Below are 24,085 nucleotides of genomic sequence, written 5' to 3' on the forward strand. Positions count from 1 at the left end.
CAATGCACTGTCACCAGCTTACTGCCCCCGGTTTTACTTTGGGACTTTGTCTGAGCTTGAGGAGAAAATCTGCCTCCCTAAAACCAGGAGGGAGCAACACAGTCCCTAAAACTACTACTTCTATGAAAAATGTGGGTATAACACCTCTTCGTGGCTTGGAGTTAAACATTACATGACAACATTCCCATGAAGCGGTTTGGGATGATTTAATACTAGGAGCCACATAATGCAAAATGTAATACGGTTATTGAGCAGAACAGTGTGGGAAGTAAGTCCATTCTACATCTTCAGCAAGACAAGAACTTTCTCCCATGTTTTCTAGGGTCTTTTGGACTTCTAGTGTACTGGTTTCACTTCAATCTCCATTCAAAGAGCTGGCCATATCAGAATGTGTTTTTGACAATATTCAGACACACATATGACTTAGCTTCCCACCTCAATGACTTACCTGTTAATTTCTCCACCATAGTTTGCAGGATGACTTGACCCTCACAATTTAAAGAATTTATCCAAGCACACAACCCACTTGAAGCAATTGGCAAGAATCTTCCAACTGTTAAACTTTCCCCAGTGTTTTGCAATTTTAACCTACAAAGTTTACCTTCCCAGCTTGAAGGAGAAATGTTTATTCAAACCATCTACCTCCTGCACAGTCAGTCCACCAGCTGTTTTCACTCAGAGGCTATTAACTTCTGCTCTGGGATTAGACTCATAAAGTTATAGATTGAAAGTGTCATACAGCATGGAAACGATTTTAGTTAAGCTGGCGCCATTAGGGGGCAACTATTTGCGAGCAGCTCCAATGGAAGTCATCAAGTATTCCCGTTTAAGACGACTACAGCTGAAATCCACATACACAGCCATGGATACTTCAGCAAGCAGCATCGTTTTTAAGATGTTATAAAAAATCTATCGATACTCAAAATTGATGAACCTCAGACAGCAGACTCGAGTCATGAGTGCAGTTCCCCTTTAAGAAAACGGAAGTGGAGAAAGTGCACTGGTCAGCAAGAATGATTGAAATGCAGAGGCTTTAGACCCCCCACTCTAGACTATCCTGCTGGTGAAAGTACAGACTCTGGAAAATAAAATCTAAGACCTCAGAGCAAGATTGCTGTACCTGAGGGACATCAGGGACTGCTGCGTACTTAGCTTCATGGAAACGTGGCTCACGGCTGCCATTTCAGAAGCAGCACTGCTGCTTGTTGGCTTCAAGATTCTCTGCAAAAACAGCACAGCTGAACCTTTAGAAGGCAGAGGAGGTGGAGTCTGCTTTCTGGTTAACTCATCCTGGTGCACAAACGCGATGGTTCTGTCTCAGTCCTGCTTAACCAACCGGGAACATCCAGCAGTCAAATTTCGTCCATTTAATCTGCTGAGGGAGTTTTCTATCATCATCCTGGTGTACATTCCACTTCAGGCCAATGTCAGGCAGGCACTGGAGGAGCTAAGCAACATAAATAGGCGGGCATGAAACTACACACCCTGACACCTTCCATATCTAATACCTTCCAGAGCTGATTGTGGACTTCAGGAAGGGTAAGACGAGGGAACGCGAACCAATCCTCATAGAGGGATTGGAAGTGGAGAGAGTGAGAAATTTCAAGTTCCTGGGTCTTGAGATTTTTGAGGATCTAACCTAGTCCAAACATATTGATTCAGCTATAAAGAAGGCAAGACAATGGTTATACTTCCTTAGGAGTTTGAAGAGATTTGGTTTGTCAACTAAAACACACAAAAACTTCAACTGATGTACTGTGGGGAGCATTCTGACAGGCTGCATCACTGTCTCGTATGGGGGGGAGGGGTGGCTACTGCACAGGACTGAAAGAAATTACAGAAAGTCGTACGAGGAGTCAGCTCCATCTTGGGTACCAGCCTCTGCAGTATCCAAGACATCTTCAAAGAGTGGTGCCTCTGGAAGGCGACGTCCATTATTAAGGACCTCCATTACCCTGAACATGCTCTCTTCTCACTGCTACTGCCTGGAAGAAGGTACGGGAGCCTGAAGGCACACACTCAGCGATTCAGGAACAGCTTCTTCCCCTCCGCCATCCGATTTCTAAATGGACATTGAACCCTTGAACACTACCTCACCTTTTTTAGTGTATTATTTCTGCTTTTGTGCTACTTTAATCTGTTCAATATATAGATATATACTTATTGTAATTGATTTACTTATAGACTTATTTTTTTCTTTCTATATTATCATGTATTGCATTGAACTGCTGCTGCTAAGTTAACAAATTTCACGACATATGCTGGTGCTAAGAAACCTGATAAACCTGATTCTGATTCTGGTTCATTGCAGGGGATTTCAACCAGGTCTGCGTGAAGTCATCTCTGAACAACTACCATATCACCTGTAGAAGCAAAGGAGCCAACACGCTTGACCTTTGTTATACCACCGTCAAGAATGCTCACTGTGCCATCCCATGCCCACACTTTGGAAAGTCTGATCATCCGGCTGTACTTCTACTCCAAGCATAGAGGCAGAGACAGAATCAGGCGAGGACTGAGAAAGCTTGGTCAAGGAGGCAGAGGAGGACTTACAGGACTACTTTGAGTCGATGGACTAGACAACATTCAGGGATTCATCCTCAAGTCTGAATTAACATGCGACAGTTGTCACCGACTTCAACTAGCCATGCTTGGATGACTGCACGCCTTCAAGAACATACCCAAACCAAAGGGTTGGGGATGAACCAGGAGATTTGTAGTCTGCTGAGGACTGGATCTGTGGCATTCAAGACTGGTGATCCAGAATTATACAAGATGTTAAAGTACGACCTATGGAAGGCTATTTTAAGGACTGAAAACAATTTTGATTGAAGTTAGAGATGGAATTGGTTGCATATCAGCTCTGTTAGGGTTTGCAGGCCATTACTTCCTACAAAGTGAAACTAGCATCATGAATGGCTGTGATGCTTCGCTCTCAGATAAGCTTAGCGCCTTTGATACTCACTTTGAAAGGGAGAACAAAACTACAGCTGTGCGAATCTCTACAGCACCTGGTGACACTGGGATCTCTGTCTTGGAGGCTGACATCAGAGCATCTTTCAAGAGGGTGAACCGTCACAAGATATCAGGCCCTGATGGCGTTGCTGGTGAGGTTCTGAAATCTTGTACCAGCCAAATGGTGGGACATCTTCAATCACTCACTGCTACAGCAGGAGGTTCCCATCTGCTTTAAAAAGGCAACAATTATACCAGTGCCCAAGAAGAGCAGGGTGAGCTGCTTCAATGACTATTGCTCAGCTGCACTCACATCTACTGTGAAAACACTGGTGCCCCTCAGGGATGCGTGCTTAGCCCACTACTCTACTCTCTCAACACCCACGACTGTGTGGGTAGGCACAGCTCAAATGACATCTATAAGTTTGCCAATGACACAACTATTGTTGGTAGAATTTCAGATGGCAACGAGAAGATGTACAGGAGCAAGATAGATCAGCTGGTTGAGTGGGGCTGCAGCAACAACCCTGCACTCAGCATCAATAAGATCAAAGAATTGATTGTGGACTTTAGAAAGAGAAAGTCAAGGGAAAACACACCAGTCCTCATCGAGGGATCAGCAGTGGAAGGGTGTCAAGTTCCCGGGTGTCAACATCTCTGATGATCCATCCTGGGCCCAAAGTATTGATGCAATTACAGAAAAAGGTACAATGGTGGAAATACAATATATTTCATTAGGAGTTTAAGGAGAATTTGTATGCCAGCAAAGACACTTGCATATTTCTGTGGATGTACTGTGGAGAGCATTCTAACTGATTGCATCACCATCTGGTATGGAGAGGACACATACCAGCTGCAGAAAGTTGTAAACTCTGTCAGCTCCATCATGGGCACTAACCTCTCCAGCATCCAGGACACCTTCAAAAAGCGAGCCACAAACATGTGGCATCTAAGATTAAGGGCCCCAATCACACAGGACATGCTCTCTTCTCATTGCTACCATCAAGGAGGAGGTACTGGAGCCTGCAGGCACACTCTCAAGTTTCAGGAACAGCTTCTTTCCTTCTGCCATTAGATTTCTGAAGGACAATGACACCATGAACACTACCTTTCCTCTCTTTCTGCATAACTAATTTAATTTACTTTTCTTTTTGTTGTAATACTTATAGTTGTTATTATTTTGTATTTCAACGTACTGCTGCTGCAAAACAACAAACTCACGCCCTGTGCCAGTGATATGAAACCTGATTCTGATTCCCTCGTCCACGTCAACCAAGATTCCCATCTACACGAGTCCCATTTGCCTGTATTTGGCCCATTTCCTTCTAAAGCTTTCTTATCAGTATACCTGTCTTTTAATTGTTGTAATTGCACTTGCATTCACACTTGTCTGAGTTAAAATCCATCTGCCATTGCTTTCCCTATTTTCCCACTCTATGTAGGTCCTGTTGAAATCTTAAACAACCTTCTTCATTGTCCACTATACCACAAATTTTTGTGTAATCTATTAGTTCACCAGTCATGCCACCAACATAGAGTACCATTCTCTTTCTAATTATTAACATACACTCAGTGGCCACATTATTAGGTGCAGCTGCTCGTTAATGCCAATCTAATTAGCCAATTACATGGAAGGAACGCGATGCATAAAAGCATACAGACATGGTCAAGAGGTTCAGTTGTTCTTCACACCAAACATCAGAATGGGGAAGAAATGTGATCTAAGTGCCTTTGACCGTTGGTGCCAGGCAGGGTAGCTTGAGTATCTCTGAAACAGCTGATCTCCTGGTATTTTCATGCATAACGCTCTACAGTTTACAGAGAATGGTGCAAAGAACAAACAAGAAGCATCTAGTGATGCTTTTCTAGTGTGCAAAACACCTTGTTAATGAGAAAGGTTGGAGGAGAATGGCCAGACTGTTACAAGCTGACGGGAAGCTGGCAGTAACTGAAATAACCACACGTTACAGTGTTGTGAAGAAGAGCATCTCTGCACACTCATGTTGAACCTTGAAGTGAATGGGTTACAGCAGGAGAAGACCGTGATCATACCTAATAAAGTGGCCACTCTGTGTATATAGAGAACAATAAAGGACCAAGCATTGATCCCTGAGAGACTCGCAGGTCACAGGTCTCCAATCTGAATAACTAATCTAAACCAGTACCCTCAATCACTAGATGCTTTTCATTTTGTTCTTTGCGCCATTCTTTGTAAACTCCAGAGAGTATTATGCATGAAAATCCCAGTTTCTGGGATACTCAAACTTCCTTGTCTGGCACCAACAATCACTCCACAGTCAGAGTCACCAAGCCAATTTTGATTCCAAATTGTTACCTGACCCTGGATTTAGCCATTCTACCAGAGTGGCGTCTTGTTAACATCCACGTGGAGCAAATGGACCACCATGCACAAATCAACCCTTTTAGTCAGCTCCTCAAAAAATCACCAAATATGGAAGACAAGATCACCAATGATCAAAGTCATGCTGACTGTCCCCAATCAGTCTTCGTGTCTCCAAGTGCAAATAACTCCTGCCTCTCATAATCCCTTCCAGTAACTTTCCCACCACTGATGTCAGGCTCACTGGCTTGTCCTTGCAACCCTTCGTAAATAAAAGCACATCATTTACCCTCCAGTCTTCTGCTGGCTAATGAAGATGCAAAAATATCTGTCAGAGTCCCAACAATCTCCTCCCATGCTTCCCACAATGTCCTAGGATAAACGTTGTCAGACCATGGGGATTTTTCATCATTATGCACTTCAGGATTACCAACACCTCGTAATATTGTGATGCTACAGGATCTCATTTTTGTCTTCTCTGAACTCACATGTTTCCATGTCCTTTTCCATGGTAAAGACAGATGGGAGATGCAGGCAGATGAGACTATCTAGACAAGTACACAGATAGGGGAGGCTTAGAGGGATATGGCCAAATGCAGGCAGCTGGGACCAGCTTGCTGGGCAACACAGGCATAGTGGACATACTTAACCAGATAGTTTTTAAATGTTACTAATGAGTTTGCCTCAACCACTATTTATGGTAGCTCATTCCAAATATGCCCCACCCTTTGCATGAAAAAGCTGCCTGCGATCTTGAACCTATTGCCTCTTGTTTTTAGATACACCTGCCTTGGAAAATTACCCTGTTTGTGTCCATCATGATTTTATATACCTTTATCAGTTCAACCCTCAAGCTCCTACTTTCCAGATGCAAAGTGTTCATTTAGCACTTCACCCATCTCCTGTGGTTCCACATGTAGATTAGTAAATTGATCCTGAAAGGGAATCTAGTCTCTCAAATGTTACCTCTGTTCTTGGTACACTTACAGGATCTTCAAGAATTTTCCTTCACCTTAACTAACAAGGATATCTCATGTTCCCTTTTTCTCCTTTCTAATTTCCTAGTTAAGTGTATTCCTATATCCCTTATACTCCTTAAGGATTCACTTGATGCCAAAACAACACACACAAAACACTAGAGGAGCTCATCAGGACAAGCAGCAGCTATGGAAATGAATAAACTGTTGACATTTCAGACCCAGACCCTTCATCACGACTGGAAAAGAAGCGGGGAAGATGCCAGAATAAAAAGGTGGCAGAAGGAGAAGTAGGACAAGCTAGGAGGCGATAGGTGAAGGCAGGTGGATGGGGGAGGGGATGAAGTAGGAAGCTGGGAGGTGATAGATAGAAAAGGCAAAAGGCTGGAGAAGAAGTAATATGGAGAGTGGATCATGGGAGAAAGGGCAAAATGAGGGGCACCAGGTGAGAAGAGGTAAGAGGCCAGAGTGGGGAATTGAAGGATAGGGAAGGCGCAGAGAAAAAAATAATTATCATAAGTTAGAGAAATTGATGTTCGTGCCATCAGATTGGAGGCTACCCAGATGGAATATGAGGTGTTGCTCCTCCAATCAGAGAGAGGCCTCATTGTGGCAGAACAGGAAGCCATAGACCGACATGTTGGCGCGGGAATGGGGATAGGAATTAAAATGGCTGACTACTGCAAATAGAGCAGAGGTGCTTGATAAAGCAGTCCGTCAAGTTACTTCGGGTCTCACCAACGTGCAATATCCAGTGCTCCCGGTACGTCTTTCTTTACGATAGTGAGACCCAATGTAATTTCTTTGTCTAGCAACTCTGCTCCAATTCCCTTTATCTTCTGACAGCCTCTCCCAATCAACCCGCAGTAAGTTTCTGTCCAATTACTTCAGAATTAGTTGCCCCAATTCCATCATTCCAAATAAACTGATTCCTAAGCTCCAGAACCTGGGCCTTAGCACTCAAATCTGCAGCTGGATCTTCAACTTCCTCACAGACAGGACCCAGGCTGTAAAAATAGGGGACAAGCTCTCCTCTACAATCACTCTGAGCACCGGTGCCCCACAAGGCTGTGTACTCAGCCCCCTGCTGTACTCACTGTACACCCATGATTGTGTAGCCAAGTTTTCATCAAACTCAATATATAAGTTTGCTGATGACACAACAATTGTAGGCCGTATCTCGGGTAATGATGAGTTTGAGTACAGAGAGGAAATTAAGAACCTGGTGGCATGGTGCGAAGACAATAACCTATCCCTCAATGTCAGCAAGACGAAGGAATTGGTTGTTGACTTCAGAAGGAGTAGCGGACCACATGACCCAGTTTACATCGGTAGTGCGCAAGTGGAACCGGTCAAAAGCTTTAAGTTCCTTGGGGTCAGTATCACAAATGATCTGACTTGGTCCAACCAAGCAGAGTTCACTGCCAAGAAGGCCCACCAGCGCCTTTACTTCCTGAGAAAACTAAAGAAATTTGGCCTGTCCCCTAAAACCCTCACTAATTTTTATAGATGCACTGCAGAAAGCATTCTTCTAAGGTGCATCACAACATCCTGTCCAAGACCGAAAGAAGCTGCAGAAGATTGTGAACATGGCGCAGCACATCACACAAACCAATCTTCTGTCCGTGGACTCACTTTACACCGCACGCTGTTGGAGCAGTGCTGCCAGGATAATCAAGGACATGACCCACCCAGCCAACACACTTTTCATCCCTCTTCCCTCCCAGAGAAGGTTCAGGAGCTTGAAGACTCGTATGGCCAGATTTGGGAACAGCTTCTTTCCAACTGTGATAAGACTGCTGAACGGATCCTGACCCGGATCTGGGCTGTGACCTCCAAATATCCGGACCTTCCTCTCGGTTTTTTTGCACTATCTTACTTCCCATTTTTCTATTTTCTATTTATGATTTATAATTTAAATTTTTAATATTTACTAATTTTAACTATTTTTAATATTTTTAATATTTAATATTTGTAATCCAGGGAGTGTGAGGCGCAGAATCAAATATCGCTGTGATGATTGTACGTTCTAGTACCAATTGTTTGGCGACAATAAAGTATAAAGTATAAAGTATATTTATAGCGTGTGGACCAGTCCTATCTTTTTCCACAATTATTTTGAAACTGTTAGAATTATGACCACTGGTCCCATAGTACTTTCCCCTAATCACAAATCAATAATGTCATTTCCTAAGAGTAGGCTGAGCTTTGTCCCCTCTCTAGTACAGCTGTCTATGATGCTCCAGATGCGCTCAGCAAGTTTTCATCCATCTAGTCTCTAGACACTGGCAGACCCAGTTAATATTAGGGAAGTTAAAATCACCTGCTATTAAAATCCTCCTCCAATTCCTGCTGACTACCAATACATTTTGTGGAAGACCCATTGAATTAAATCTGTGGTTGTGAACCTCAACAACAGAAGGGATCTGACACTTTAAAAAATGAGTTTGTGCAATCGTTTTTTTAACCCATTGCATGAGGACTTTTTACTGCACTGGTAGATAATTTTGCTGCTTTATTGGAAGGTTAATTTTAGTTCACCACACTGAACTGACTTTCTCAAGCTAAAATAAAACGTTGTATAATTAAACTAATATAAGCAGTCGCTTTAAAACTAATTTTATATTACATTTATACAAGGTAGGCCTTTCACAGTCAAAGTCCAAACATGTTTAGAGCAGGTCATGATGGAGGACTGGGCAGGGAGCAGAGATGTAAGGCGCAGTGTGTCTGTGAGCTTGTCAGTATATTTGAATTCACACTAAAGAGTTGGTGGAGTAAGTAGTTCCATGTATTTACCATCTGGTGGCAATGCAATATCAGGAATGAATATCTCATGAAGGAACAACACTCCAGAAGGCTTGCACTGTCCATGATTTTGAAATATTGGCTGGACCTTTTCAATTCTACGATAAATTATGCATATCCATCTGTTCAGCAAACTGCGGCTAAGGTTCAGAGGATACACTCGAGCTTTGCAGTTACTCAGCGGGCTTGAACATTAACTCTTCAGCTCACAGCTGCCTGTGTCAAGAGAGGACATCTCCAGCACTGGCAGGAAGAATGCTGCTGGCCTCGCAATCATTGAAACGGTGACACACCATGTCCAGCAGGGTTCCCGCTGGGAAAGCAGACCCGTGGACAAGGAATAAAGGCAGCACCCAGCCTCTTCAGGAAGTAACAAGTTGATATACACCATTCTCACTCAAGTGGAACGGCCGAGCTACTGGATGGGTGGCTGACATTCTGAAATCTGCCTGATCACCAATGCTGAACACAAGTAGGCCACTCAGCCCCTCAAGCCTGGTCTGCCATGAAATAAAACCATGGCTGATCTATGTTGGCCTCAACTCCTCTTCTGTGTCAGTTATCCATAACACTTACAAATCTAACAAATCTGAATAAAATCACCTTGCATTTTTCTAAATTCCAAGGAATACTCTCTAGCCTCTCATGATAGGCGATGAAGTAGTCCGGGGCAAGCAGTGAAAGAGGGTCTCACCGAACTCCTCTTCTCTTTATACTGGCCTCTCAACTCTCTGTCGTGATGCACGGCTTCAGCCTGGAATATTGAACTCCTTTCTACCTCCAGATGCTGCTGGAGCTGCTGAGTTCCTCCAGCAGAATGTTCAATATTACAGATTCCAGCGTCTGCAGTCTCTCTTGTGTCAGCATGGAAAAGAACTAGCCCCTATCTTCAGTAATTGTAATTGTGTTCGTCAGTGATGCGGGCTATTTTTAAATTAAGCTCTAGCATGCGAGGAACCCTGATAGCCATTTAGTCAGAATCAGGATCTACTCCTCAGCTTTTTTTCTCCCAAAAAAGGTTACGGCCCAAAACGTTCATGAACTATTCAGAAAACTGACGCCAGAGGAGAAGAAGGATTTCTGAACTGTTGATTGTGGGTCTTCAGGTTCCTGTACCTCCTTCCTGATGGTAATATTGAGAAGAGGACTTGCCCTAGATGGCAAGGGTCCCTAATGATGGACGCCACCTTCTTGAGGTGCTGCCTCTTGAAGATGCCCTCGATGGTAGGGAGGCTTGTGTTTGTGATGGAGTGGGAGGAGTCTACAACCCTTTGTGGCCTTTTGTGATCCTGTGAGTTACAGCCTGCACCAGCCAGAATACTCTCCACCATTTACCTATAGAAATGTGCAAGAGTCTTTGGTGACATACCATGTCTGCTCAAACTCCTAATGAAGTAGAGTCTTGGATGTGCGTTCTTTGTAATTGCATCAATGTGTTGGGCCCAAGTAGATCTTCCAAGATGTTGATGCCCAGGAACTTGATGCCATTCACCCTTTGTCCACTGACCCCTCCATGAGGATCGGTCCATCAAACTTCCCTTTCCTGAAGTCCACAACAGTTCCTTAAATGTTGAGCTGGGATCAATGAATGAGAAGTTCAGACATAATGAATAATTTGCGCCCGTCCTCTAGCACCTGTTAGATTCTCACTGTTTTCCTTGGAAACCAATGAGCAGACATTTCTTGATAAAGGAATCCCTCTCATCATCCGACAAGATCATCTGCTGCCAGTGTGTCCTCAAGTTATTACTGTCAGCATGAAGCTGTTTCCACTGGAGTGTGGCAACTTGTTGCAAACTGCTTCTGCAGATCTTTTCATAACAACTTACCAAATATTAAACCAGACTTTATGTCATGCTTCTGTAATTCTGATGAGGTTGGATTGGTGCAATTACTTGGACATGGTCAATAGTCTTCTCCGAGGACCATCACCTCGTCGTGATAGAGAGGCTTGTGAGTTTCTGAGATTTGGAGAGTGAGGCATTTTCCATTAACGGAATCCACCATAACACACAAGGATATGTGAATCCTTCTATGGCCACCTGAGGACCTACTAATAGATAATCCCTTAGGAGAACATCATACTCAACTTGAGAGATTGAACTACGACTAGTCAATAATCTCGAAACATTGAACTAAAACTACATGGCATTGCAACATCAGCCCGTACCCATTTACTAAAGTACTAAGAAACAATATGTTTCAAAGAGCTTTGCTTCGTATCAGAGGGGCATTACCAACCAGTACAATTCTTTCCATGCATGACTTCCACAGCAGTACATACTTGCTGGGAAATGTTCAGTTCTGGGACCCTTGCTAATTTCGTCAGAGGTAAGATTGCCAAAATTACCTATCACTACTTGCACCCATCAAATCCTCGAAGTATCTTGTGACAAAATTTTCCAGAGTACAATGAACCATATGAATCCTCATTCCGAGATACTATAGAAAACAACAGATTATTTTTAAGCACAATATATTCTGCAGATGCGGCAAATTCTGCTGAGCTCCTCCAGCATTTTGTGCGTGTTGCTCCGGATTCCTTCACCTGGCTTCACCTAGCCAGCTCGTAATCCTTGCCCTCCGCTCACCACTTTATTCTGGCTTCTTCCCCCTCCCTTTCCAGTCCTGATGAAGTGCTTGAGCCCAAAACGTCAACACTTCATTCCTCTCCATGGAGGCTGCCTGACTTGCTGAGTTCTTCCAGCATTTCTGCGTCTGCTACAAAAGGCGTTTCTGTTGGTTGGTGGGTTTGTACGTGGTTGAGAATACACTCACCATGTCACCTTGATTGCCAGGTGGTCCTGGATGTCCTGCAGCTCCAGGAGGGCCCTAAAAAAATCATCATCAATGGTCATTTACAGTTGGAGAGACTCGATGAGGCAAAGAGAGCAGAATCATAGAGTCACACAGCAGGGAAACAGGCTCTTCGGCCCATCTGCTCCATGCTGACCAATCCAATTCGGCCCAGATCCCTTCAAACCTTTCTGATGTAGATATCTCTCTAAGTACCCTTTCAATGGTGGTGTTATATTCAATAGCAAAGTTCAGACAAGTTTCAAAGCTGACCCAATTTTTTTTTTGACCGTAGAGGTTTGAGGAACAGTAGAAGTTAGCTGGGGATTTCACCAATTTCTCACAAGGTCCCAAGTTGATACCACAAACCCACAACCAGGCAAGTCATGAATCATTAGCCCTATTTAAAGGCGTCTGCACTGTTCCTTGCCAAAAGTTAGTGGGCATGGAGTCAGGTGAAACAAACCTTGCTGAAGGTTAAAGGGAAAGGTCCTCAGGAAGGTAAATGTGCAGGTGGAGTGGGAATAGTTGCTTGAGGTAGCAGAGAAAGGAACGGGGGAGGATACAGGCAGGGCAGGAGGAGGAAAGTAACCTCAAGAACTTGGTGGATCAGGAAGGGCAGCGAGCCTTAAAAAACCTTGAAAAAATGCTTAAGTGGATAAAACATTATGTCTATTTCAGTCTAATGCTTGTGACACTCACTCTAAAACGAGCAATTAAAATAGAGACATTGTCAATGTTATTGTGGTCCAACATTTTAATTAGGTCCGTGGGTGTGGGCTACCCATTTGAGGTAAAAACTTGGGAATGATCATGTGAACTCAAACCTTTGCCATTTCAGCTATCACCCACTCATGTCAACTGGGCTGGGTTAAAATGGAAGTTATGATCATCTTAAATGAATTCATATGATATACAAGCATCATGACATACCCATCACCCTGGGTATACAGACACACTACTGGCACAATGCTATCTTTATATGTTGTTTTTGTAGCTGGCATTTCTATATCTCCATTGCAAAATTCTATTGGTAATCACAGGAGAGTCAGCTAGCCCATGGTCTGCAGATGACCAGCGGGAAAAAACATGGACAACGTGTCTATAAACAAGAAGAACTATGGGCGGTTCAGTCCATAGCTAACTTCTAAAAGCAGGATTCTGAAGTTCTGAGGGGCATATATAGGGTAGATTGCAGGAAAATGTTCCAGATAGCAGAGGTAGGTAAAACTAATGTTCATAGTTTTAGGATGAGGGGAGGGTGGGAAGAGACTTAGAGGGGATACCCACAGGACCTTCTTCACCGAGAGAGTAACGTGCACCTTGCATGTGCTGCCTGAGAGATTGGTGGAACTGTTGTGCTCACCGTATTTAAGAAATGTCAAGGTGAGGATTTGAATTGCTTTGTCACAGAGTGCTGTGATGGGTTAAGTATCTAAGGGTGCCCACTGGATGGCATGGAATAGTTGGGCTGAATGCCCTGCTTCAATGCTGTGTGATACTCTGATATTATTGCTCAATAGTCAATCACAGTATTAGGAGAACAAAAATATCACAACAACTCACTGCAAAGCAAGTAAAAGGAAAATGATATATCATCACCCAGTTTGATAACAATTACAAGTTGCCATTGCAGGTACTGTGCAAGGAAATGCTAATTCAGAGAGCTACAGAAAAGATCTATGACAGCTTCTCAAAATAAATCTGTCTGTAATCATCACTAGAATCAAGCTGCAGTTTCTAAAACATTCCAGGGAAACCTGCATCTGCTACCACTTGTTGCTTATTGCTGGCCAGGAAATACATTTAGTCCACTGAGATCACTTTATGACTTCTAATGCTTAGATTTAATTTCCAATTCCAGCATTGCGAAACATTTTTTGCCATATAATCTGAGGATTTTCGTACTGCAAGTCTAGATATGACCATCAGAAATTAGGAGTGCTACGTGTAAGAAAGTACAAAGGCTAATGACACACTTAATCAGGAGAACACGTTCCTCCTTTTGCAGTTCCACTGGCAGGGTTTAGTGAGGTCTTAGTGTTCATTCTGGGATCTGGTTCCAACATTTGCACTTGGCTTAAACTGGTTCCGAATGCCTGCATTATTCCAGCTGCTCTCATCCCGACTTAATGTGGTGACGGACGGTGCAGTACTCCAGAAACAAAAAGCACGGTTCTGTGTGGATCACCCGAATGCACCTACAGTCATAATCAGACTGGTCTGCTTTCAGCTACAGAGATCAGTATCGTGTGCTTCGTGATCAGGACCACAGTGGCTTCCCAAATACCTTGAATGTCCAGTTCTGGTTTAATGATTCCAGAGCTCACACCTCAACATATAACGTTGACCCCTGATCTCACAATCTATCTCAATATGGCATTGCACCTTATTGTCCACCTGCATTGCTCTTACCCTGTAGACATTCCACTTAATTCTGCATTCCGTTATTGTTTCACCTTGTTCTACTTCAATGCTCTGTGTAATGATCTGACCACTTACCTCAATACATAGAAACATAGAAAACCTACAACACAATACAGGCCCTTTGGCCCACAAAGCTGTGTCGAACGTGTCCTAACCTTAGAAATTACCTAGTGTTACCCATAGCCCCCTATGTTCCTAAGCTCCATGTACCTATCCGGGAGTCTCTTAAAAGACCCTATCGTATCCGCCTCCACCACCGTTGCCAGCAACCCATTCCATCCCATACCACTCTCTATGTAAAAAACTTACCCCTGACATCTCCTCTGTACCTACTTCCAAGCACTTTAAAACTGTGCCCTCGTTCAGCCCTGGAAAAAAAGGCCTCTGACTATCCACATGATCAATGCCTCTCGTCATCTTATACACCTCTATCGGGTCACCTCTCATCCTCCGTCACTCCAAGGAGAAAAGGCCAAGTTCATCAAGCTATTCTCATAAGGCATGCTCCCCAATTCAGGCAACATGCTTGTAATACATGTGACAATAATACACTTAAACCAAATTGTTCTCCACTGAACCTGCAGTTGTAACATTTTGATGATCAGTTTTAGCCTCTTACTTCGGATATTTTTGTTTTTTTTCCCGCTTCTACTTTGGTTTTTACTTACAGGATCACCGGGCTTTCCTGGGAGACCTGGAGGTCCGAATGCTCCGTGCTGGGTCTAGAAACGGCACAAAGTGGATGCAGCATCGGATCAAAATCCAGAAAAGCACAAATCGTATAGAACTTAAAATGCTACCTTGTGATAATTCTTACATTCCTGTCATGTGTGGCCTCTTAAATACTAATATGGAATGGGTTTTCAACATGTGGCTCTTCCGTGGTCCATCATTAAAGACCTCACCATCTAGAACTTCCTGTTCCACATTACTACCATCAGGGAGGAGGTACAGGAGCCTGAAGACCCACACTCAATATTTTAAGAACAGCTTCTGCCCCTCTGCCATCAGATTTCTAAACAGTCTATGAAGCCAGGAATACTACCTCAAGATTCATCTTTTGCTCTATTTAGGTGTGTAACTTACAGTAATTTTTGTCTTGCACTGCGCTGCTGCTGTGAAATAACAAATTTCACGACTTATGTCAGTGATAATAAACCTAATTCTGATATGTGGAATAACAAATTTTATTTGCTTCATGTTACAGTTAATGCCTCCGCAATAAACTACAATTCTGTCTTTCCTTCCAACAGGAAGTCAGTTAGGTTTGCTAGGATTACTGCCTCTTGTGCTCCGATCTGAACATTTGAGCACCTGGGTTGCATAGTGACAGAGTAAAGTAACACTCCAGTGTGCTCTAGTAAGATAGGCAGTTTATCTACCTGTAGTGGGAATAATTTGCATTGGTAAATTCTTGACTCTAGTTGTGTCGTCTGGGGAGAACAGTAAGCACATGAAACACAGGTGTTTCTCCTCAGGCTATGAACGGGAAAAGTCATCTCAGGCCAGTCTTGTCGAGGGCTACTCACTGACTCAAGGGCAGGAAGCATGTTAATGGCCAAGGAGTGATTCATCGTGTCAGATAGCCTCAAATGGTAGTTGAATACAAGTTCTACAAGCTTGACAACGGTTACTGTACATTGTTGGAAGTTGAGCTTTGCTACCGATAAACCTGCCTTCGGATACAGGCACTAAAAACAGCCTTTTAATAAAACAGTCTGAAACATTGAAATTGAACACTTAGTTTATACCAGATATGAAAAGATGTTTCATACTTACAGGCCAGTGTGCTAACAACATTTGGTAAAGTTGTGTTTGCTGTTCAAAATATAGAAGAGAATTAGTAGATTAATACTCTAATGTTCTGTATTTACAGTAGTTTTGCACATAAACAAAATTTAAAAATTCCACAATAGGGTAGACACAGTACAATCCTTCTCATTATGAATGTTATTAATGAACTGTTATCATCACCTTCCCCCAAAAAAGTGAAGCAAATTGATCAAGAAAGTAGGATTGTCTTTCTAAGCTCTTCACATTTCCAGCTGTAATTGCTTTTCCTGATTGACAAAACACTTCAGTCATTTTCCTCACTCCCATTAAGATCCTTGAGTGTGTCAGGGAATCACGCGCACAACAATAGGTCCTTTGGACCGTCGTGTCTATGTTGACCATAATCCTATTTACCAGCAGTTGGTCAAGTGCTCATCCAGATGTGAAAATACCTGCCTCGATCTCTTTCTCAGACTTCAACCATCTTTTGTGTGAAAGAAAATTCTTCTTCCGTTCCCCCTCTGAAGATCTTTCTCCTCATCTTAAATCAATGCCTTTCTGGTCCCAGAGTAAGTTTGTTACCCTCTACCCTGTCTGTGTTGCTCAAAATTCTGTACACCTTTATAAGATCCCCACCCCCTCAGCCTCCTCTGCTCCTTCAGAAACAAATCCAGCCTATCCACTCTCTCCTCATAACTGAAAGATTCAATCCCAGGCAGAACCCCAGTGAATCTCTGCCTCCTCTCCAGTGCAATTACGCCCTTATGAAAGCATGGTGACCAGTGTGTGACCTAACCAATGTTTTGTAAAGGTTCTACCAAGATGTCACTGCATTTACACTCCATATAACGAAGGCCAGCATCCCACACATTTTTTTAAAAATTTAGATATAGACCATGGAACAGACCTTCCAGCCCAATGAGCTGCACCTTCCAGCAACCCACTTATTTAACCCTAGACTGATCACGGGATAATTTACAGTGACCAATGAACCTACTCACCGGGATGTCTTTGGAGCGTGGGAGGAAACTGGAGCACCTGGAGGAAACCCACGTGCTCACAGGAAGGATGTACAGACTTCTTACAGATGGCATTGGAATGGAACTCCAATCTCCGATGGCCCGAGCTGTAATAGTGCTGCACCTACCGCTATGCTACTGTGTCACCGCCAGTTTTCACCATTCTCTTTACCCGTGCTGCCAACTTCATAGACTTTTGCACTTTGCAGTTGTATGCCAAGGTCCCTCTGCCCTCTCTACTCTGTAGGGCTTTAACTATAGCTTTAAGTTAGCTTAGTGTCTGTTGTCAGGAAAATGCTTGAAGCTTTTATTAAGGAAGAAATAGTGAGATATCTGGAAAGAAGTGATTCCATTGAGCAGACATGAATGTTCTGTATGACAAACCAGCTGAAGCTCTTTGTCGACATAATGAGCTCAATGGATACGTAGATGGAAACAGGTAGGTGTTGTATACTTGGATTTCAAGAAGTTCTTCAATAAGAGAATTATCCAAAAGATAAGCATTCATAAGTTTGAGGGCAATGTATTATTAGAGGACTGGTTAGTCAACAAAAGGCAAAGAATTTGGGTAAGTGTATGTATCTCTGGTTGGTAGTGCGATCAGAATGCTGAAGGGTTGGTGCTGGGCCTACAGCTATTCACGTTATACACTGAGTGGCCATTTTATTAGGCATCTCCTGTACCTAATAAAGTGGCCACTGAGTGTATGTTTGTGGATTTCTGCTGCTGTATCCCATCCACTTCAAGTTTTGATGTGTTGTACATTCAGAGATGCTCTTCGGCACACCTAAAGGCATCCGTTAGTCTTGCGAGACCATGGATCTGCACCTGGAAAGTCTTCAATCTCCAGGGCACAGGCCTGGGCAAGGTTGTATGGAAGACCAGCAGTTGCCCATGCTGCAAGTCTCCCCTCTCCACGACACTGATATTGTCCAAGGGAAGGGCATTAGGACCCATACAGCTTGGCACCAGTGTCGTCGCAGAGCAATGTGTGATTAAGTGCCTTACTCAAGGACACAACAATTTCCCTCGGCTGGGGCTCGAACTCACGACCTTTAGGTCGTTAGTCCAAAGCCTTAACCACTTGGCCACGTGCCCACGACACACCACTGTTGTAACGTATAGTTATTTCAGTTATTGTTGCCCTCCCCCGCCACCACTCTGCAATCCAATGTCTCTCAGGTCCCACCATCAGCTCTTGGGTCCTCGGAGACCCCATCTTCCTCTCACCCCACTTTCCCTGAACATCCAACCCTCCCTTCTCCTCTGAAACTACCAACCCCCTTTCCCTCTCTGATCTCAGCTCTCATTCACGTCGGATTTTCATCATTCCCTCTGACCTTCCCCTCTCTGAGGCAGAATGTCTGTCCTCTGTAAGACCCTCACCTTTGGCGCCCCCCCCGCGCCCATATCTCAGTGAGTTCCGTGCCTCCCATGATGCCGAGCTCTTCTTCTGCTACCGACGCCCCCGCCCCCCGTCTCTGAGCCTACTTCTTTGGCAAGGACTGTCCACCCGCATCGATAACCCCTTCTCCCGTCTTCAACCTGCCTCCTTTTCCTGAACACCTGACTCTGGTTTTCTGCCTGCTCTGGATCTTTTCATTGCTAACTGCCAAAGGGATATCAACTGCCTCAACTTCACCACTACTCTATCCAACTGCAACTTTACTTCTTCTGAACGCTCTGCTCTCCACTCTCTCCACACTTATCCTAACCTCACCATCAAACCCGCAGATAACGGGGGGGGGGGGGTAGTGTGGTAGTCTGGCGGATAGGCCTCTACCTTGCTGAGGTTCAGTGACAACTACCAGACACCTCCTCTTACTTACCCCTCGAACATGACCCCACTAAGGAGCAGCAGTCCATTGTCTCACCAACCTAATTAATTCTGAGAATCTCCCAACCTCATAGTTCCTTCACCCTGCACCTTCCATTTCTACCTCCTATCCAAGATCCAGAAACCTGCCTGTCCAGGCAGACCCAAACAACAGGAATTCTGCAGATGCTGGAAATTCAAGCAACACACATCAAAGTTGCTGGTGAACGCAGCAGGCCAGGCAGCATCTATAGGAAGAGGCGCAGTCGACGTTTCAGGCCGAGACCCTTTGTCAGGACTAACTGAAGGAAGAGTGAGTAAGGGATTTGAAAGCTGGAGGGGGAGGGGGAGATGCAAAATGATAGGAGAAGACAAGAGGGGGAGGGATAGAGCCGAGAGCTGGACAGGTGATAGGCAAAAGGGGATACGAGAGGATCATGGGACAGGAGGTCCGGGAAGAAAGAGGGGGGCGGGGGGGTGACCCAGAGGATGGGCAAGAGGTATATTCAGAGGGACAGAGGGAGAAAAAGGAGAGTGAGAGAAAGAATGTGTGCATAAAAATGAGTAACAGATGGGGTACGAGGGGGAGGTGGGGCCTTAGCGGAAGTTAGAGAAGTCAATGTTCATGCCATCAGGTTGGAGGCTACCCAGACGGAATATAAGGTGTTGTTCCTCCAACCTGAGTGTGGCTTCATCTTTACAGTAGAGGAGGCCGTGGATAGACATGTCAGAATGGGAATGGGATGTGGAATTAAAATGTGTGGCCACTGGGAGATCCTGCTTTCTCTGGCGGACAGAGCGTAGATGTTCAGCAAAGCGGTCTCCCAGTCTGCGTCGGGTCTCACCAATATATAAAAGGCCACATCGGGAGCACCGGACGCAGTATATCACCCCAGTCGACTCACAGGTGAAGTGATGCCTCACCTGGAAGGACTGTTTGGGGCCCTGAATGGTGGTAAGGGAGGAAGTGTAAGGGCATGTGTAGCACTTGTTCCGCTTACACGGATAAGTGCCAGGAGGGAGATCAGTGGGGAGGGATGGGGGGGACGAATGGACAAGGGAGTTGTGTAGGGAGCGATCCCTGCGGAATGCAGAGAGGGGGGGGAGGGAAAGATGTGCTTAGTGGTGGGATCCCGTTGGAGGTGGCGGAAGTTACGGAGAATAATATGTTGGACCCGGAGGCTGGTGGGGTGGTAGGTGAGGACCAGGGGAACCCTATTCCTAGTGGGGTGGTGGGAGGATGGAGTGAGAGCAGATGTACGTGAAATGGGGGAGATGCGTTTACGAGCAGAGTTGATAGTGGAGGAAGGGAAGCCTCTTTCTTTAAAAAATGAAGACATCTCCCTCGTCCTAGAATGAAAAGCCTCATCCTGAGAGCAGAATCGGCGGAGATGGAGGAATTGCGAGAAGGGGATGGCGTTTTTGCAAGAGACAGGGTGAGAAGAGGAATAGTCCAGATAGCTGTGAGAGTCAGTAGGCTTATAGTAGACATCAGTGGATAAGCTGTCTCCAGAGACAGAGACAGAAAGATCTAGAAAGGGGAGGGAGGTGTCGGAAATGGACCAGGTAAACTTGAGGGCAGGGTGAAAGTTGGAGGCAAAGTTAATAAAGTCAACGAGTTCTGCATGCGTGCAGGAAGCAGCGCCAATGCAGTCGTCGATGTAGCGAAGGAAAAGTGGGGGACAGATACCAGAATAGGCACGGAACATAGATTGTTCCACAAACCCAACAAAAAGGCAGGCATAGCTAAGACCCATACGGGTGCCCATAGCTACACCTTTAGTTTGGAGGAAATGGGAGGAGCAAAAGGAGAAATTATTAAGAGTAAGGACTAATTCCGCTAGACGGAGCAGAGTGGTGGTAGAGGGGAACTGATTAGGTCTGGAATCCAAAAAGAAGCGTAGAGCTTTGAGACCTTCCTGATGGGGGATGGAAGTATATAAGGACTGGACATCCATGGTGAAAATAAAGTGGTGGGGGCCAGGGAACTTAAAATCATCGAAAAGTTTAAGAGCGTGAGAAGTGTCACGAACATAGGTCGGAAGTGATTGAACAAGGGGTGATAAAACAGTGTCGAGGTATGCAGAAATGAGTTCGGTGGGGCAGGAGCAAGCTGAGACAATAGGTCAGCCAGGACAGGCAGGTTTGTGGATCTTGGGTAGGAGGTAGAAACGGGAAGTGCGGGGTGTGGGAACTATAAGGTTGGTAGCAGTGGATGGGAGATCCCCTGAGCGGATAAAGTCGTTGATAGTGTGGGAGACAATGGCCTGGTGCTCCTTAGTGGGGTCACGATCGAGAGGTAAATAAGAGGAGGTATCCGCGAGTTGTCGCTGTGCCTCGGCAAGGTAGAGGTCAGTACGCCAGACTACAACAGCACCCCCTTTATCAGCAGGTTTAATAATAATGTTAGGATTAGTGCGGAGGGAGTGGAGAGCAGAGCGTTCCGAAGGAGTGAGGTTGGAATGGGGACAAGGTGCGGTGAAGTCGAGACGGTTGATGTCCCGTCGGCAGTTAGTGCGGTGAAGTCGAGACGGTTGATGTCCCGTCAGCAGTTAGTCATCCCCCATCAGGAAGGTCTCAAAGCTCTACGCTTCTTTTTGGATTCCAGACCTAATCAGTTCCCCTCTACCACCACTCTGCTCTGTCTAGCGGAATTAGTCCTTACTCTTAATAATTTCTCCTTTTGCTCCTCCCATTTCCTCCAAACTAAAGGTGTAGCTATGGGCACCCGTATGGGTCCTAGCTATGCCTGCCTTTTTGTTGGGTTTGTGGAACAATCTATGTTCCAACCCTATTCTGGTATCTGTCCCCCACTTTTCCTTCGCTACATCGACGACTGCATTGGCGCTGCTTCCTGCACGCATGCAGAACTCGTTGACTTTATTAACTTTGCCTCCAACTTTCACCCTGCCCTCAAGTTTACCTGGTCCATTTCCGACACCTCCCTCCCCTTTCTAGATCTTTCTGTCTCTGTCTCTGGAGACAGCTTATCCACTGATGTCTACTATAAGCCTACTGACTCTCACAGCTATCTGGACTATTCCTCTTCTCACCCTGTCTCTTGCAAAAACGCCATCCCCTTCTCGCAATTCCTCCGTCTCCGCCGCATCTGCTCTCAGGATGAGGCTTTTCATTCTAGGACGAGGGAGATGTCTTCATTTTTTAAAGAAAGGGGCTTCCCTTCCTCCACTATCAACTCTGCTCGTAAACGCATCTCCCCCATTTCACGTACATCTGCTCTCACTCCATCCTCCCACCACCCCACTAGGAATAGGGTTCCCCTGGTCCTCACCTACCACCCCACCAGCCTCCGGGTCCAACATATTATTCTCCGTAACTTCCGCCACCTCCAACGGGATCCCACCACTAAGCACATCTTTCCCTCCCCCCCTCTCTCTGCATTCCGCAGGGATCGCTCCCTACACAACTCCCTTGTCCATTCGTCCCCCCCATCCCTCCCCACTGATCTCCCTCCTGGCACTTATCCGTGTAAGCGGAACAAGTGCTACACATGCCCTTACACTTCCTCCCTTACCACCATTCAGGGCCCCAAACAGTCCTTCCAGGTGAGGCATCACTTCACCTGTGAGTCGACTGGGGTGATATACTGCGTCCGGTGCTCCCGATGTGGCCTTTTATATATTGGTGAGACCCGACGCAGACTGGGAGACCGCTTTGCTGAACATCTACGCTCTGTCCGCCAGAGAAAGCAGGATCTCCCAGTGGCCACACATTTTAATTCCACATCCCATTCCCATTCTGACATGTCTATCCACGGCCTCCTCTACTGTAAAGATGAAGCCACACTCAGGTTGGAGGAACAACACCTTATATTCCGTCTGGGTAGCCTCCAACCTGATGGCATGAACATTGACTTCTCTAACTTCCGCTAGGCCCCACCTCCCCCTCGTACCCCATCTGTTACTCATTTTTATGCACACATTCTTTCTCTCACTCTCCTTTTTCTCCCTCTGTCCCTCTGAATATACCTCTTGCCCATCCTCTGGGTCACCCCCCCCCCCCGTCTTTCTTCCCGGACCTCCTGTCCCATGATCCTCTCGTATCCCCTTTTGCCTATCACCTGTCCAGCTCTCGGCTCTATCCCTCCCCCTCCTGTCTTCTCCCATCATTTTGCATCTCCCCCTCCCCCTCCAGCTTTCAAATCCCTTACTCACTCTTCCTTCAGTTAGTCCTGACGAAGGGTCTCGGCCTGAAACGTCGACTGCGCCTCTTCCTATAGATGCTGCTTAGCCTGCTGCGTTCACCAGCAACTTTGATGTGTGTCCAGGTAGACCCATTGTTTCAGCCTGTTTCTGCCCCTCTGAACTCGTATCTGCGTACTTTGACTCAGTTTTATCCTCCCGGTTCAGTCCCTTCCTACCTACATCCATGGCACTTCACAGGCTCTTGATCTTTTGAGTACTTTCAAGGTCCCTAGCCCCAGTCATCTTATTTTTATTATGGATGTCCAGTCCCTATACGCCTCCATCTTCCACCAGGAAGGCCTCAAAGTTCTCCATTTCTTTCTGGACACCAGACCAGTTCCCCTCCACCGCCACTCTCCTCCATCTGGCGGAACTTGTCCTAACTCTCAGTAATTTCTCCTTCAGCACCTCCCACTGCCTTCAAAGGCATGTGCACGTCCCCCGGCTATGCCTGCCTTTTTGTTGGCTATGTGGAACAGTCTATGTTCCAAGCCTATAATCGTGTCATTCCCTAACTCTTCCTAGGCTACATCGATGACTTCATTGGTGCTGCTTCCTGCACCCATGTGGAACTTGTTGACTTCATCAACTTTGCTTTTAAATTCCACTCTGCCCTCAAATTTACCTGGTCCATTTCTGACTCCTCCCTCCCCTTTCTCAATCTCTCTGTTTCTGTCTCTGGAGACAACTTATCTACTGATGTCTAGCTACCTGGACTATATCTCTTCCCATCCTGTTACTTGTAAAAATGCCTTCCCGTTCTCTCAATTCTTCTGTCTATGCTGTATCTGCTCTCAGGATGAGGCTTTTCAATCCAGAACTAGGAAGAAGGGGGCTTCCCTTCTTCCACCATCAACATTTACCTCAACCGCATCTCTTCCATTTTGCACATGTCTGCACTCACTCCATCCTCTTACCACTCCACCAGGGATAGGGTTTTTCTTGTCCTCATCTACCATCCCACCAGC

At 45.3% G+C, this 24,085-nt stretch overlaps 1 protein-coding gene across 1 annotated transcript in view; it reads right to left on the reverse strand.

Moving 5' to 3' along the window:
* Positions 1–24,085, reverse strand: part of LOC134359715 (collagen alpha-1(IX) chain-like) — a 120,135-nt gene that overhangs the window by 91,325 nt on the left and 4,725 nt on the right. The window contains exons 2-4 of the mRNA XM_063073233.1: positions 16,084–16,122; positions 14,973–15,026; positions 11,860–11,913 (exon numbers count right to left, since the gene is read on the reverse strand). Of these exons, the coding sequence (XP_062929303.1) occupies positions 11,860–11,913; positions 14,973–15,026; positions 16,084–16,122 (147 nt within the window). The remainder of the gene's footprint in view (positions 1–11,859; positions 11,914–14,972; positions 15,027–16,083; positions 16,123–24,085) is intronic.

The sequence above is a fragment of the Mobula hypostoma genome, chromosome 21 (genome assembly GCF_963921235.1).
Source record: "Mobula hypostoma chromosome 21, sMobHyp1.1, whole genome shotgun sequence".
In the NCBI taxonomy this organism is placed as follows: domain Eukaryota; kingdom Metazoa; phylum Chordata; class Chondrichthyes; order Myliobatiformes; family Myliobatidae; genus Mobula; species Mobula hypostoma.